The 16,902-nt window shown below is 43.1% G+C and overlaps 1 protein-coding gene across 5 annotated transcripts in view; it reads left to right on the top strand.

Moving 5' to 3' along the window:
* Window positions 1-16,902, top strand: part of zc3h11a (zinc finger CCCH-type containing 11A) — a 38,355-nt gene that overhangs the window by 5,905 nt on the left and 15,548 nt on the right. For 4 of the 5 annotated variants that reach the window (XM_086011122.1, XM_086011124.1, XM_086011121.1 and 1 more), the window contains 9 exons: window positions 234-357; window positions 1,591-1,806; window positions 5,159-5,272; window positions 8,869-8,949; window positions 9,120-9,248; window positions 10,913-11,017; window positions 11,633-11,728; window positions 14,250-14,315; window positions 15,323-15,655. In XM_086011122.1, coding sequence (XP_085867248.1) covers window positions 234-357; window positions 1,591-1,806; window positions 5,159-5,272; window positions 8,869-8,949; window positions 9,120-9,248; window positions 10,913-11,017; window positions 11,633-11,728; window positions 14,250-14,315; window positions 15,323-15,655 — 1,264 coding nt within the window. The remainder of the gene's footprint in view (window positions 1-233; window positions 358-1,590; window positions 1,807-5,158; window positions 5,273-8,868; window positions 8,950-9,119; window positions 9,249-10,912; window positions 11,018-11,632; window positions 11,729-14,249; window positions 14,316-15,322; window positions 15,656-16,902) is intronic. The other variant, XM_086011125.1, reaches the window with a different exon arrangement.

The following is a 16,902-nucleotide window of genomic DNA, read 5'->3' as shown; positions in this document are numbered from 1 at the left end:
ACAAATCTAAAACTGCTCTGTTATCACCTTAATGATCCTGGCTGTTAAATTTGTACACTTTTATACTCTTATTGAGCTTTCTTGTCTTGTCTCTCTGAAGATCCATCCCCTTGAGCCATGCTGTTTAGACTGTTGTCAGCATGTGGTTTGTAATAAGATTATTGGGTGTGTGATATTGATACTGTATTGTGTGCAGTGCAGTAAAAGATGGCGTCTGTTGTTTCTTCCTCCAGAAGAGGCGGAGCGAGATCCCCTGCTACTGGGAGAAGCAGCCCACCGGGTGTATGAAATTGAACTGTGCTTTCCGCCACAGCAAGCCTCGCTTCATCGAAGGAGTCTTCATCCCGCCCATGAAAGGTCCTAGCACTTTGATTGTTCACTTCTGACATGTTTCCTGTGTCCATTTAGAAATCTAGTCCAGCCCCTTCTGTACCTGTCACTCTCTTTATAACCGCTTCTTCACGTGATAAACATGTATGTATGGTAGCAGAATATAAAGGTGGATGTCAGGGAACCCTCGAGTTAAGTAGGCTAAGAAACATGCCAAATCTTCCTGTATTTCACTGGTATGGGCGGCCTCTAGAGTGGTGATATTGGCCTGCAGATCACATGAACAACTATATTTTTAAGCTTGCTTTTTTTAAATTTGATGCTGTGAAGTGCCGTCGTTCCAGCTTCCTTGTGAAATAGCACTTATAGTTCATTTGGTGAGATGGGTGGCAAAATCACAAGTGTGTTATGCAGGTGATCCTCAACAGGCACCAGAAATTTGCACCAGTGATCACGAATGCACCCTCTTCGACCAGCTTTTAGTATCTTTTAAGAGTAGAAAATAGTAAAACCAGCAAACGTTTAAATGCCTTGTTCCTCGGGGAAATCTGTACCTCAAGAGATTGAGCCCTTGGCTGTTTCTGCACGCTTTGCTCCACTGTATCCAGGTGATGTGTGCTAAGTAGTAATTCCCACGTGCAAATAGTTTTTCAATCTTTCGAATCGCGTCTCCATCAAGTCAGCCACTGTGTAGCAGCAACTTCATAATAATCAACTTTATTGTCATTGTTAGTGCACAAGTGCAGTACAACGAAATGTAGGCTTGCGGCTCCCGAGAGTGTACATTTAGATTAAGACATTTAAACATTCAACATTCATTTGGCTTGTAATACATTAACATAAACTTGTGACGGTCGTTAATTAGTTTTGGGAGTTCAGAACTATGGATACCAGCAAACTGACCATGATAAATCTGAAGATTTACAATTTCAGATTCAAAAACTTGTATTGTGATCATTCTATTTATACTTGGTGCTCGTTTTTTTTAACGTATTTCTGGGAGAACTGTTTAATTGTGTCTCATTATCTTCTACCTGAAAGTCTGGTTAATATTTAAACTGTGCCGGAAGTATGGTTTCCTTTAAATTTGCTTCCTTCGGTTCTCCAAAGCGGGTTGTTGCCGAGTGTAATCTTGTGTCCGTGTGCTACGGATGCAGCCCGCTGTTGAGTTTCTTGTGCATTCGGTGCTACCTTTCAGCAGCTCGATGCTCGGGCCACAACTCCTCCGATTTTCACAGACATGTTCACTCTTCTCTTCAGGTGTCCAAACCAAACAGGAGGTGACTGAGGCAGCCGAAGAGCCCATGGTACCACAGTTGCCCGTCAACCAGTTACAACAGCCCAAAATCCCTATTCAGTCTAATCCATCCCCACAGGTTCGGGGGGTAATGAAACTGGAGGCATCGGAGAACGTGCCAAGCCCCACTCACCCTCCTGTGGTGATCAACGCTGCAGATGATGATGAAGATGACGATGGTGAGATACTTTAGATTCTCCTGTTGTAATGTGCCCACCTTTTCCTTCTTGCGTCAGTTTTCTTTTCCCCTTTCCCTTCTGAAGGTGTTGACTTATTGTTCTATGGTTTTATGGACAGCTTTACTTTCCAGAATATACGGAGACTATAGCAGCCGTGCATCACTGAGGAAATTACCTGGCATACCTTAATTAGCACTAGAAGTGAAACTGGTTTCAGGCTTATTGTTAAAAGACATTCTGTTCCTCTCTCCAAGGTAGTCCTAGCATGTAAAGGTTTGCTGGTGATAAAAATTAAGTATCAAGAGCAGTAGAGGATACTGTTATTCAATGCCAGAATTACTTCTCCACCTCCCCCAAACTGATACTGATGAGGAACACCCATTCATAGAAACATAGAAGATAGGAGCAGGAGTAGGCCATTCAGCCCCTCGAGCCTGCTCCGCCATTCAATGCGATCATGGCTGATCATCCAAATTCAGTACCCTGTCCCTGCCTTCTCCCCATATCCCTTGATCCCTTTAGCCTTAAGAAATATATCTAACTCCTTCTTGAATATATTTAATGAATTGGCCTCAACTGCCTTGTGTGGTAGAGAATTCCACAGGTTCACCACTCTCTGGGTGAAGAAATTCCTCCTCATCTCTGTCCTAAATGGCTTACCCCTTATCCTTAGACTGTGACCCCTGGTTCTGGACTCCCCGACGATCGGGAACATCCTTCCTGCATCTAGTCTGTCTAGTCCTGTTTAGAATTTTATATAAGTTTCAATGAGATCCCCTCTCATGCTCTGTCTAACCATTCTAGCTCATTCACCCGCATAACGAGCCTCCAGGTGCTCCCCGCCCTTTTGCCTGCGAGCAGCTCCATGAGAGTAAGGAGAGTGGGTGGTGAGGCTCCGAAGGATGTAAATTAATATCCCGGTGTATAACTGACCCTGACTCATTCATGTCTTTTGCTGGTGACCTATCTGGTCAGTCCAACCTAGACGTAGACTGTGACCTGCGACGCCTCACCGCCTATCCCGTGCTTGAAAAAGGTGCTACAGCAGCTGCAAAGACTATTGGATACTTTCTAAATTGTCAGTGGCTGGCCTGACTTCCATTCATTTCATTGGCCCATAAGTCTGATAACAAAGGAAGTTTGGTTAAAAGGGTGAAATCAAATCATCAATCAAGATAATGAAATGCCTAAGCCATGACTCGGGACATTTTATTATTATGATAAAGGTGCTATATAAATACAAGTTGTTGTTATAACTGAGACCTGAATTGTCTACCATCTTTTCTGAATCGTTTAGGGGAGGACATTTTTTTAAATAAGACTGGATCTAGTGTGGTTCCTTTTCCCTTCTAAAATACAATAACTTGCTTAAATATAGGACCAAATGTTATTTTTGTGTCTTTTCTTAAAAACTGAGATGTTCTGTAACCCTGGTAATTGGTTAGCACCACTTACTGAAATTTGAATGATCATCTCTGCATGGCCACATTGTGCTATTCAAGTATTTCAAATGGTAGAGCTTAAAATTAATGGCAGTGTGCTAGACAGAAACCATTACATTTAGTAATAGGCCAGAGGCATCATTTTTAATTTCAGATTCGCAGCTATTTCTGTTTTACTTGTACATGTCTTGTAACTATTTCCATTTCTAGTGTTTTTGGTCCTTGGCATGTTTGACCACCGCACTGCTCTGTCTAACCACATTAGCCAGCCTGTTTTGTATGTTGGCCAACTGTTATTTCAATATGTTGATCAAAATGGTCGCCACCAGTTAATGGGACTTTTTTCCCCCCCAGGGTCAGTGATCCTTTACAATTACTGGTATATTAGATAGCCCTATAAGGCTATCTTTGGGAGCTATACAGAATGTACATGGTAGTGAGGGGAATCTTAATGCTAGAATCTATTATTAAGAACATGGTAACAGGGCACTTAGAAAATAATAATAGGATTGGGCAGAGTCAACACGGATTTATGAAAGGGAAATGGTTTTTGACAAATTTGTTTTTTGAGGTTGTAACTAGCAGAATAGATAAAGGGGAACCAGTGGATGTGGTGTATTTGGATTTTCAGAAGGCATTCGGTAAGGTACCACACGAGGTTATTAAACAAAATTAGGGCTCATGGGATTGGGGGTAATCTACTAGTATGGATTGAGGATTGGTTAACGGACAGAAAACAGAGAGTAGGAATAAACGGATCATTTTCGGGTTGGCAGGCTGTAACTAGTCGGGTACTGCAAGGATCAGTGCTTGGGCCTCAGCTATTCACAATCTACATCAATGATTTGGATGAGGGGACCGAATGTAATATATCCAAGTTTGCTGATGATACAAAGCTGGGTGGGAATGTAAGTTGTGAGGAGGATGCAAGGGGGCTTCAAGGGGATATAGACAGGCTAAGTGAGTGGGCAAGAACATGGCAAATGGAATATAATGTGGAGAAATGTGAAGTTATCCACTTTGGTAGGAAAAATTGAAAAGCAGAGTATTTTTTAAATGGTGAGAGATTGGGAAATGTTGGGGTTCAGAGGGACCTGGGTGTCCTTGTACACGAATCACTGAAAGTTAACATGCAGGTACAGCAAGCAATTAGGAAAGCAAATGGTATGTTGGCCTTTATTACAAGAGGATTTGAGTATAAGAGTAAAGACGTCTTACTGCAATTATATAGGGCCCTGGTGAGACCACACCTGGAGTATTGTGTACAGTTTTGGTCTCCTTACCTAAGGAAGGATATACTTGCCATAGAGGGAGTGCAATGAAGGTTCACCAGACTGGTTCCCGGGATGGGGGGATTGGCCTATGAGGGGAGATTGAGTAGACTAGGCCTATATTCTCTGGAGTTTAGAAGAATGAGAGGTGATCTCATTGAAACATACAAAATTCTTACAGGGCTCGACAGGGCAGATGCAGGGAGGATGTTTCCCCTGGCTGGGGAGTCTAGAACCAGGGGTCACAGTCTCAGAATAAGGAGTCGGCCATTTAGGACTGAGATGAGGAGGAATTTCTTCACTGAGGGTGGTGAATCTTTGGAATTCTCTACCCCAGAGGGCTGTGGAGGCTCAGTCGTTGAGTATATTCAAGACAGAGATCGATAGATTTTTGAATATTAAGGGAATCAAGGGATATGGGGATAGTGCAGGAAAGTGGAGATGAGATAGAAGATCAGCTATGATCTCATTGAATGGCGGAGCAGGCTCAAAGGGTCGAATGGCCTACTCCTGCTCCTATTTCTTTTGTTCTTATGTTAAAGGGAGATCGGGATATTTCATACCGTTTCTTTATTGTAAAGAGTGAGGGACATTGGTATGTCCAAATTAGTCGCCGTAATATTTCCATTCTCATTTCAGATCAGTTTTCTGAGGAAGGAGAGGAAAATAAAAACACTCAGCCTCCAACTGCAGAGGAGCAAAATGGTGTCCGCATCATTTCAACCAAGAGGCAGGCCTTCCCTGTTCAGAAAGGTAATCTGAGAGAAGCCTAGAAATAACTAGAAATGCCAGTCCCCCTTAGAATTAGTATTTAAGAGAGAACATTTCTAGTATCTAGTTACTAGCATGTCGCTGCAGTTGAAAAGGAGACCAGGTTTCATCAGCTGGAAGTTGAATCCCAGGGGCCCCGGCAAAATGGAGCCCAGCGGTTGGATTAGAAACACATGTTTCTGTTGTTTTCCTTGACCTAAATGCAGACGACTTCAGCTCCTGGGAAGTTGGATGGGCCAGAACCAGGTGCACTGGATGCCAGCCTTGTAGTTGAAGATAATGACGACATAACATAAGAAATAGGAGCAGGAGTAGGCCATTCGGCCCTTTGAGCCTGCTCCGCCATTCAATAAGATCATGGCTGATCTTCTGCCTCAACTCCATTCACCGGCCATATCCCTTGACGTCCTTACTAGTCAGAAATCTATCGACTTCTGTTTTGAATATACCCAATGACTGAGCCTCCACCGCCCTCTGGGGTAGAGAATTCCAAAGATTCACCACCCTCTGTGTGAAGAAATTTCTTCTCATCTCAGCCCTGAATGGCCTACCCTTTACCTTGAGGCTGTGGCCCCTGGTTCTAGACTCCCCAGCTAAGGGAAACATTCTCCCAGCATCCATCCTATCAAGCCCTGTAATAATTTTGTATGCTTCAATGAGATCCCCTCTCATTCTTCTGAATTCAAGAGAATACAGGCCTAGTTTACTCAATCTCTTCTCATACGACAGTCCCGCCATCCCAGGAATCAATCTCGTGAACCTTCGTTGCACTCCCTCTATGGCAAGTATATCCTTCCTTAGGTAAGGAGACCAAAATTGTACACAGTACTCCAGGTGTGCTCTCACCAAGGCCCTATATAATTGGAGTAAGACTTCTTTACTCCTGTACTCAAATCCTCTTGTAATGAAGGCCAGTATACCATTTGCCTTCCTAATGGCTTGCTGCACTTGCACATTCACTTTGTGACTCATGTACAAGGACACCCAGATCCCTTTGAGCATCTGCATTCCCCAATCTTTCACCGTTTAGGAAATACTCTGCCTTTCTGTTTTTTCTACCAAAGTGGATAACTTCACATTTATCCACATATATTGCATCTGCCATGTTCTCGCCCACTCACTGAGCCTGTCGAGATTCCCTTGAAGCCTCTTCACATCCTCTTCACAACTGACACTGCCACCTAGCTTTGTATCATCAGCAAATTTGGAAATGTTACATTTAGCCCCCTCATCCAAATCATTGATATAGATTGTGAATAGCTAGGACCCAAGCACCGATCCTTGCGGTACCCCACCAGTCACAGCCTGCCATCCTGAAAAAGACCCGTTTATCCCTATTCTTTGTTTTCTGTCTGTTAACCAATTCTCAATCCATGCTAGTATATTACCCCCAATTCCATGTACTCTAATTTTGTTCACCAACCTCTTGTGTGGGACCTTATCGAAGGCCTTCTGAAAATCCAGATACACCACATCTACCGGTTCCCCTTTGTCTACTCCACTAGTTACATCCTCAAAGAACTCCAATAGGTTTGTCAAACAGGATTTCCCTTTCATAAATCCATGTTGACTCTGCCCAATCTTACTATTAGTTTCTAAGTGCCCAGTTATTGCATCCTTTATAATAGATTCCAGCATTTTCCCAACTACTGATGTGAGGCTAACAGGCCTGTAGTTCCCCGTTTTCTCTCTCCTTCCTTTCTTAAATAGCGGGGTTACATTTGCTATCCTCCAATCTGCAGGAACCGTTCCAGAATCTATAGAATTTTGGAAGATGACAACCAATGCGTCCACTATTCCGATGGCCACCTCTTTCAAAACCCTAGGATGTAGGTCATTGGTCCTTGGGATTTATCGACTTTTAGTTCCATTAATTTTGCTAGTACTGTTTTTTTACTAATAATTTCTTTAAGTTCCTCATTCTCGTCACACCCTTGGTTTTCTCGTATTTCTGGGAGGTTTTTTGTGTCTTCCTCCGTGAAGACAAAAGCAAAGTATTTATTTAATTTCCCTGCCATTTCCTCATTCCCCATTATAAATTCTCCCGTCTCTGACTGTAAAGGACCTACATTTACCTTCGCCAGTCTTTTCCTGTTTTTCGCCAGTTTTTATATTTTTCGCTTGTTTGTGCTCATATTCCATTTTTCCTTTATCAATTTCTTGGTCCCCCTTTGCTGATTTCTAAAAAGATCCCAATCCTCAGGCTGACTACTTTTTCTGGCAACTTTATAAGCTTCCTCCTTTGACTTAATACAGGAAACTTTTGATTTACCGGCACCTAAATAACCGGAAATCTCGGTTAACCAGCAAAATTCAGGAGTAGGTTCAGGTAACTTTTATTACTTGCCTTCCTCCACTTGTTGCTGTGCAAGGGTGTGGCTGTAGCTGTTGCTAAGCTACAGAGACACTTGCAACTTATGGCCATTGTTCTGAAGCTGCAACAGGGTTTGTTGCTTTATACGGAGCTCTCAGCTCCGTATCTTTTACTATAGCGTTCGGTTATCCGGAATTTTTGATGAACCGGCACCACGTCGGTCCCGTCCGTGCCGGATAAAAAAAAGTTTCCTGTACTAGCTTTAATTTCTTTTGTTAGCCATGGTTGGATCACTTTTCCTTTTGAGTTTTTATGCCCTAGAGGAATATATGTTTGTTGCAAATTATGCATTATTTCCTTGAATGTTAACCATTGTATGTCCACCTTCATACCTTTTAGTGTAGTCTCCCAATCTACCATGGCCAACTTGTCCCTCATACCCTTGTAGTTTCCTCTGTTTAGGTAGAAGACCTTAGTTTCAGATTGGACTACATCACTCTCAAACTTAATGTAAAATTCAATCATATTATGGTCACTTGTCCCTAAAGGCCCCCTTACCACAAGGTTATTGATTAGCCCTTTCTCATTACATAGTACCAGATCCAGAATAGCCTGTTCCCTGGTTGGTCCCTCCACATACTGATCCAGGAAACCATCTCGCATGCATTCCAACAATTCGTCCTCCACACCATTAGTGGTAATTTGATTTGCCCAGTCAATGTGTAGATTAAAGTCCCCCATGATTACCGTATTGCCCTTGTTACATGCACTTCTAATCTTTTGATTGATACTGTGCCCTACATTACCATTATTGTTTGGTGACCTATACACAACTCCCACCAATGTTTTCCACCCTTTGCTGTTTCTTAGCTCCACCCAAACTGATTCCAGTTCTACATCACGATCTGTGTAATGCGTGGTTTCTGTGGCGCTATGCTAATAAAAACGTTGATTTTTGGAAGTTAGAACGGGGTCCCTCGGGATCAAGGGGTATGGGGAGAAAGCAGGGACCGGGTACTGAATTTGGATGATCAGCCATGATCCCATTGAATGGCGGAGCAGGCTCGAGGGGCCGAATGGCCTACTCCTGCTCCTATCTTCTATGTTTCTATGTATACGTATATGCAAAGGTCTCCCACCCTGCAGCACTTCACCCCTCCCAGGCGTTGCTCTGTTACAATGTCTCTTGACCGAGCTGCTTTTTGTTCTGGTGGATTCTGATTTATTTTGCTGTACTAGCGAAGATCCTGTTTTCTGCCAGCAGATGACAGTTTGGATTTTGGAATAAAAACACTGGAGCAGATTAAACGGAAGAAATCCATGAAGGAGAAATTGAAGAAAATGGGTAAATAGTCCTTGTTGTCCAGCTGGTTGCCTGTGCGTTAGTGTGTTCTAGGGAAGTTTGGAAGGGCCATCCTTAACTGCAGTGTTTCAGGGGTATCTAGGATGTTGGTGGGGGAGGGAGGTTTTCTGTTTGCAATTCTTCAACTTTGTCCCTTTTCTTTCTTGTCATAGATGAGCCCCGGCCCCTAATAGACCTGGTGACTCAGGCCCAAAAGATGGAGCAGAATTGTGAAAATCTAGTCATTGAAAAGGAAAATATGAGGACGGTTTTCCGAACGGTGACCTTATCTCCAAAGAAATGTGAGTGTTTTAGTTCATGTGGACGAGTAATTTCATGGCAATTCACATAAATGTTCATTGGTTAGTTGGAAGAAGCATCCAGTTCTGGTCACCACACTTTAGGAAGGATGTGAAGGCCCTTGAAAGGGTGCAGAGGAGATTTACCAGAATGGTTCCGGGGATGGGGGATCTTAGCTACAAGGACAGGTTGGAGAAGCTGGATTTGTTTTCATTAGAGGAGGTTGAGGGGTGATTTGATAGAGGTGTACATATTATGACGGGTTTGGATAGGCTAGACGGGGAAAGGCTGTTCCCTCTAGTTGATAGTACAAGGACTAGGGGACACAGATTTAAGGTTTTGGGCAAGAGATACAGAGGGGATGTGAGGAAAAACTTTTTTATGCAGCGAGTGGTGATGACCTGGAACTCGCTGCCGACGGAAGTGGTGGAAGCGGAGACACTCAATGTTTTCAAGGGGAGACTGGATAGGCACTTGAGGGAAATAAACTTGCAGGGCTACGGGGATAGAGCGGGGGAATGGGACTGACTGGATTGCTCTACAGAGAGCCGGCACGGACTCGATGGGCCGAATGGCCTCCTCCTGTGCCGTTATGACTCTTAAGTGTTATTTCATTGAATAAATTAGTTTTCATCATCATCTGTATTCTTTCCAAGCAACAGGCATGCCCAGAACTGTTTATAATGTCTGTAAACCTGTACTCTGGACAGTAACTCCCTTCTCGGTCATATTTCATTCTTTAACTGTATTTTGTATTTTAAAAGCTTGGAGCTGTCATTAAATTAATGCTCTCCAATTTGTGTTTTATGTTAATCAGTTCTTCTGCAGTGAAGCGGAAGATATTGGGAGCAGTCCGCTCCATAGTTACTGTGCAGGTTTGACTGTAATCGGCCCTTTTTGAGATATTCTTCAAAAATGTCTAGAATGCGCTGCCTGAATGGGCGGTGGAAGCGGATTCAAAAATAACTTTCAAAAGGGGAATTGGATAAATACTTGAAATGAAAAAAAATTGCAGGGCCATGGGGCCACGTTCCCTTTAAGCTGCGTAACCCCGCCGCAATCCGCAGGTCCCGCGCAGCTGGCTCACCGGCATTCTAATGGCAAAAACCGCGCATGCGCAGTAATTTGAATGGGCTGCGCAGCTCCTTAAAGGGGCCGCGCACCCCAAAAAAAATTAGCGGGTACATTGGCTATGGGCCGAATGGCCTCCTTCTGTGCGGTATCGTTCTATGATTTTATGTCAACAATATTCTTCACCACACTTTTTTGGGGAAGCCTTTTTGTCAGCTTTACTTGTATGCAACGAAAGACTAGCAAGTTATTGCTCTCTCTACAAGAGAAATATGCTGAGGCGTGTTCTGCACCAAATTGTGCGACAGTGTACATACGTGCTGATGCCTGATGGTGATTTGGACCCTGATTTCCCCCCCATGTATTTTCTGAGTAAAGAACCATGTCATTTGGAGAGTAACAAAACCACAAATGATAGCAGGAGGATATTCATTTAAGATAATTGACATTGGGAGAAGGGCAAAATATCTGCAATAACGTGTGGCATACCTCAAAACGCAGCATTAACTATTTTTTGGTAAAACCACCTGAAATCGGGTAAATTGCTGATTATTTGTGACACAGAATTACCTTTTTTCATTGTTTTCTCCTCCAGCAACCATAAATGAAGGTGAACTACCTTTTAAGCGCAGTCTCGCCGAAAGACTTGGCAAAAAGAAAGTGTTGCCAAAGGATACCCCTGAGGAGGTGCCACTAAAAGGTATCTTCCGTGCCACAGTTTCATTGCAAGCAACAACTATACGGTTGAAGCATCTCTGAAAGAAAGACTTGCATTTATATAGCGCCTTTCACAACCTCCGGGCGTCCCAAAGCGCTTTACAACCAATGAAGTACTTCTGAAGTGTAGTCACTGTCGTAATGTACGAAGCGCAGCAGCCAATTTGTGCACAGCAAGCTCCCACAAACAGCAATGTAATTGGGTCTTTGGGGCTTCATCGTAGTTCCTGGGTAGCAAAGTTAATCACTGGGGTCTTTGTGATGCTCTTAATTCTTGTGTGGTTAGAGACAATGATGAGTTGACTTTTCTGTCCGAGAATGGTGCATCTTTAGGTCTTTGCATTAGATCAGTTTTGACCAAGAAGACATTTCTGCACCCATTCCCTCCAGCTTAATAAATTGTGCTCCTACCATCCTAGTTGTCTTGAAGTCCCCACACCCATTGAAAGCATTAATACAGCCTAGTTGATCTCCCATGCCGCTACTCTTGGTGCGGCAAAGGAGTCTTTTTCTTACCCGTCACTGTTGCTTTTGTACCGCTGCTTGTACACTTTGTGAAAATGACATTTTGAGTAAGGTTTTTTTTAAATTTTTATAGCTGAAATTGAAGCAACTTTAAAACGCAACCTCTCCGAGAGACTTGGCAAAAGGAAGCTACTGGCAGAGGACGGCCCTGAAGAGCTGGCACAGAAAGGTACAGAAAACACTTTGGTGCAAGTTAGAATTTATTCAGGCGCTGTGTGGCCCTGAAGTTGGTACCTTTGGTGAGTAATTGACGTAATGAATAGCCTTAGTAACCCAGAGGTCAAGGTGACACATCTGCTAACAGAAGATTAGAACCTAGTCAGGCCTCTGGCAAACTCGCTAATCCGCCTGTGGACTTTAGGGAGTCACCAAGCCCCTTGGCTCTTCCCAATTTGTGTCGCGGTGAGTCAGGAGCCATTACACAAATAATTTTTTTTAAATACTAATAAATTGTACATCTGTCTCCAAAAGTCTTGCATCTATCAGGCATCTTGTCCATCGCACTTTATGCAGTAAATATGTCGTACTTGTACCTGGTTGAAGTTTCAGGAAATTGCAACAAATCACAATTGAACAGTTGGGAAATGTACCAATCTACAGCAGGCAAAATGGAGACATGTTTTTCCAATGAAAGATTGTTAATGGAACTAATAAATAAGGAAAATGTTGGTATTCAGATGGACCTTGGTGTCCTTGTACACGATTCACAGAAAGTGAACATGCAGGTACAGCAATTAGAAAAGCAAATGGTATGTTAGCCTTTATTACAAAAGGATTGAAGTAAAAAAGTAAAGAAATCTTACTGCAATTATATAGGGCTTTGGTGAGACCACACCTGGAGTATTGTGTACAGTTTGGGTCTCCTTACCTAAGGAAGGATGTACTTGTCATAGAGGGAGTGCAACAAAGGTTCGGACTGAGTAGACTAGGCCTATATTCCCTAGTGTTTAGAAGAATAAGAGGTGATCTCATTGAAACGTATAAAATTCTTAAAGGGCTTGACAGGGTCGATGCTGGGAAGATGTTTCCGCTGGCTGGGGAGTCTACAACTAGGAGTCACACAGTCTCAGAATAAGGGGTCGGCCAATTAGGACTGAGATGAGGAGACATTTCTTCACTCAAAGGGTTGTGAATCTTTGGAATTCTCTACCCCAGAGGGCTGTGGCTGCGGCTGCTCAGTCGTTGAGTATATTCAAGACAGAGATCGACAGATTTTTGGATATAGAGGGATATGGGGATAGTGCGGGAAGGTGGAGTTGAGGTAGAAGATCAGCCATGATCTTATTGAATGGCGAAGCAGGCTCGAAGGGCTACTCCTGCTCCTATTTCTTGTGTTCTTATAAATGACATGAAATAGCGAATCAGCAAAAGTTGCTAAACTAAGAAAAGAGAAATCAATGAAATTGCTCCAAATATTTTTGGAAAATAGTTTTTTTTGTCTTCTTGGGCTCTCGCTAAACTGAGAAACGTAATACTGAAAACAAAGTTTGTAATAAAGACATGAATAATTTATGAGGAGAAATAAATCAACTTTTATATAAAATGTCTCTTACCATTTTTTTATCGGAGGCCTGCGCACCTCTCTCGGAAGCTTCAGGGTTGAGACTCAACAAGAAACCCCAAAGGAATCCATTTTAGGAGCAGTGAAAATAATTGGAATTTCTTTTTTTGATAATGCATTGAAATGAGGTGACCTATGAACTCTTTCCTGAGATAACTCTCCTGAAAAATTGTTTACGGGGTTGTTTAGCAAATAAAGCGTGTTACGTGTGTGATGAACGAAATGTTCCACTTTGAAATTCGACCTTGTTTAATATTTAATGCATATAATGGAGTCCTAATGGTGGTTTTGAGTTTGCTTTCGAACACAAATGTAATCAGCAGATTAATATCAGTGGCCCTAGCTGAAAGGAATATACCATTATTCCAGCTTGCTGGCGAGATTCTGGAGCATGTTTTTTCAGCAGAACCTTATAGCAACACTAACTACAGTTGCAGAGATATTTATTTTGGAGGAACGGTGGAAATTAGTTTATCACAAAATTTATTTCATTTCCTCAATATAAAAGTCCACGCGCTAAACCGAATAAAGAGTTGTTTTCTCGTTGAGCTACGTGGAGATTTAGTTATCTGTCTTACTGAAGGAAGAAATACATCAGTGTGCAGTAGATAAGGAAAAACATTTCTAGGAACCAATTAAAAGACAACTCACTGTTTCTAAGCAGAGCTCCCAAACCTCTTTCTAAATCCTTACACTTGGGATGCTTTTTTTTTTCACCTCACCCGCCACATAACCACCGTGGGCAATGTAAGAGATAATCTGCTGGTACTGTCTATAAATCACCTTTCTACTTTTTTTCTTGTCCCCATCCCCATAAAATTAAGAATGTGGGTGATCTTCGTTGATTCTCTGACAATATCTGACCCCTAGAAGGTGCATAAGAGCCGCTTACAGTGATGTGGCCTGTGATTTATTTTCCTTTTTCTGTGAGAATATATCTCTGGGCCTGCTGATAGAGCAGCTGAGATTGGATGGTGCCTGCCTAGTCGGTGCTCTGTACTGCTCCTTAGCCACTATAAAATTGAGTCTATCTACTGTGGATGTTGCTATGCCCTCTAAATATAGAGATGACTAATTCTAGTGCCCTAAGTCACTCACAAATGTCTGTACGATTCTTTTTATGTTTCAGTTCAAGCTCCCAGGTCCATAAGGGAGAGGCTTGGCCTGCCTGCAGAAGTTTCCACAACAGAAAGTGGTAGGTTGTCAAAAAGTGAAGTGCATTTGAATAGTTTAGAACGTTGCCTGTGGCAGCCATTTTGTAGAAGTGTTTGTTCTCTTGAACAGCCTGTCATGGAGCGAGCATTGCTGTGGTTGGGTTTGCCATCCAGGCATTTTTATTTCTCATATATAAGGTGTCTCATATTTATCTCTTACCCAGATGACAGACAATGCTCCGATCCTGGGGCCCTCGGGTGCTCCACTCTAGTCAATCTGTACGAAGTTACGTAAATGAGCCCTAATATGTGTGAACATCTTTATTATATTTCCACACCCTTCCCTGTGGCTTCAGTTGGGAAATGTGAATTCTATATTCAGGAGCTCTGGTTGTAATCTAATCCTGAAACTTTAGTGGATCATGCTTGCTCCTTGAGCAGTTCCAAAAGAGATGATTTACACAGTTTCTCTGCCAGCTACAGAGCTTGAAATCTACCCCCTGAGGTACTTTTCTTTAAACTAAAACAGTTTATTTGGGTCAGTTCCAGTCTGATCTAATCTTGGCATCTTTCAGTTGTCCTGCCCAAAATAGGAATCACAAATAAGAATTTGCACTGTCACTGCAGTGTGTCAATACAGCAGCAGCTGTGCTTCCCCATGTCTTTTCTTCTTATATCTGACACTGCATCAGAGAACAATAAATGCTTGACCTGCAGTGGGAGTACGGCAAAGTACTATCAAATTGACCTTGTTGCTTATTTGCCAGGCGTCTCCCTGTACCAGTCTGTGACCTTGTTTTATTGGTAGGGCTCGGTGATTTGTTACTGTTCAGATCTCCTCAGAAACTGGCATTTCTACTGCCTGTGGAACCTTTTATCTAGAATGACAGATCTCGGGCAGCAAGTGGTGCTGCACATGGCAAGTGTAGAAATTCCCGGGATTTGTGCATGATCACCAGATCACTTGCTCTGACTACTGATTATAATCCCGCTCCCAATTGGCGCTCTGCAGCGGATTCTAAGTAACAAAATACATTCCACTTTACAGAGAGGCCTGTGAGTAAAGCAGAAGGCCCTGGAGAAATAAGAGTGAAAACTCTGGAGGAGATTCGCAGGGAAAAGGCAGCCAAGAGGGACCTCAGTGATGGCAGTGGAGACTCCACAGTTGATGTTGCTAGCCTTAATAAACCTGCCCAGGTCTCCACTTTGCTGGAGGAGGCGACTAAAATCATTAGGGCGGTACGGGTGAAAACATCCTCTGAATCTCTACTGAAGAACCAGGGGCAGCTCCAGGAAGATACTGGAAAGGATAACCCATCCATAAAGCAACCTGAAGCTGCACCAAGAAAGGAAAAGAACCCTGGAACAGGAAAAGGCAAGGGTGAGTGGTGTTCCTTTTGATTGTGGCCTTAACGATAATCGGTGTCATTTTTTAAAGAAATCCTACCGATTAGTATTTATTTTCACCTTGCGGTTTCCCTGCCAGCTCCATTTTCCACAACTGAGCAAACAAATTATTTTCTACCTCTTCCGCCAAGAGGTGCTGAGAATGGTGCAGGTTGACAGCTGTCTGTATTCGTCTGTGGCATTGCCCCCAGGTGAAATGGGAACTCGCCGGGCTACCTGTGTCTACGGTGCAGCAATCGAGCTGCCTGCAATCCTCCACCAGCAGCAGAGCCTCCTGCCACCACACCCTTGTATTTCTGGCCTTCTCCTCTGACGTTTTCACCTCCCCCCATTCAAAAAGTCTCCACAATACATATCTCATTGATCATGCTCTTGGACACCTCCCCTCCTCCTCTGCCACTTCCAACTTAGTGTCCATTACTATAAAGAAAGAAAGACTTGCATTTATATAGCGCCTTTCACCACCGCCGGACGTCCCAAATCGCTTTGCAGCCAATGAAGTACTTTTTGAAGTGTAGTCACTGTTGTAATGTAAGAAACACGACAGCCAGTTTGCGCACAGCAAGCTCCCACAAACAGCAATGTGATCATGACCTCATATACTGATGTTGATTGAGGGAGAAATATTGTCCAGGACAACGGGGAGAACTCCCCTATCCTGTAAAGCGCCTTGGGTGTTTTGCAATGCCATATAATTGTAATTTGTAGAACTTTCATTGGCACCGTGTAACTCATGTCTGCCTTTGTGTACAGTTAATATTTGAAATTCTATAAATATTTTAAAATTCCAAACTCTCTCTTTTCCCTAGCTAGTTTATTTTCTGTTTGCTTAAGTTTTTAAAGAATGCCATGCTGCTTCACCTGGAATCTTTTGTTTCTTAGAGCTTATTATCACCTATAAAAGGTTGAAAGCAGGACGGTGGCATAGTGGTTAGCACTGTTGCCTCACAGCGCCAGGGACCCGGGTTCAAATCCGGCCTTGGGTGACTGTCTGTGTGGAGTTTGCACATTCTCCCCGTGTTTGCGTGGGTTTCCTCCGGGTGCTCCGGTTTCCTCCCACAGCCCAAAGATGTGCGGGTTAGGTTGATTGGCCATGATAAAAAAAATTGGCCCTTAGTGTTAGGGGGGATTAAATACGTGGGGTTACGGGGATAGGGCTTGGGTGGGATGGCTGTCGGTGTAGGGACCGGGTGCTAGGGTTTGGATGATCGGCCATGATCT

Source organism: Somniosus microcephalus, chromosome 18 (assembly GCF_052327205.1).
Source record: "Somniosus microcephalus isolate GS21.2 chromosome 18, FLI_Smic_1.0, whole genome shotgun sequence".
Taxonomy (NCBI): domain Eukaryota; kingdom Metazoa; phylum Chordata; class Chondrichthyes; order Squaliformes; family Somniosidae; genus Somniosus; species Somniosus microcephalus.
The sequence above is the reverse complement of the archived record's forward strand: the minus strand, read 5'-3'. Positions and strand labels throughout refer to the sequence as shown.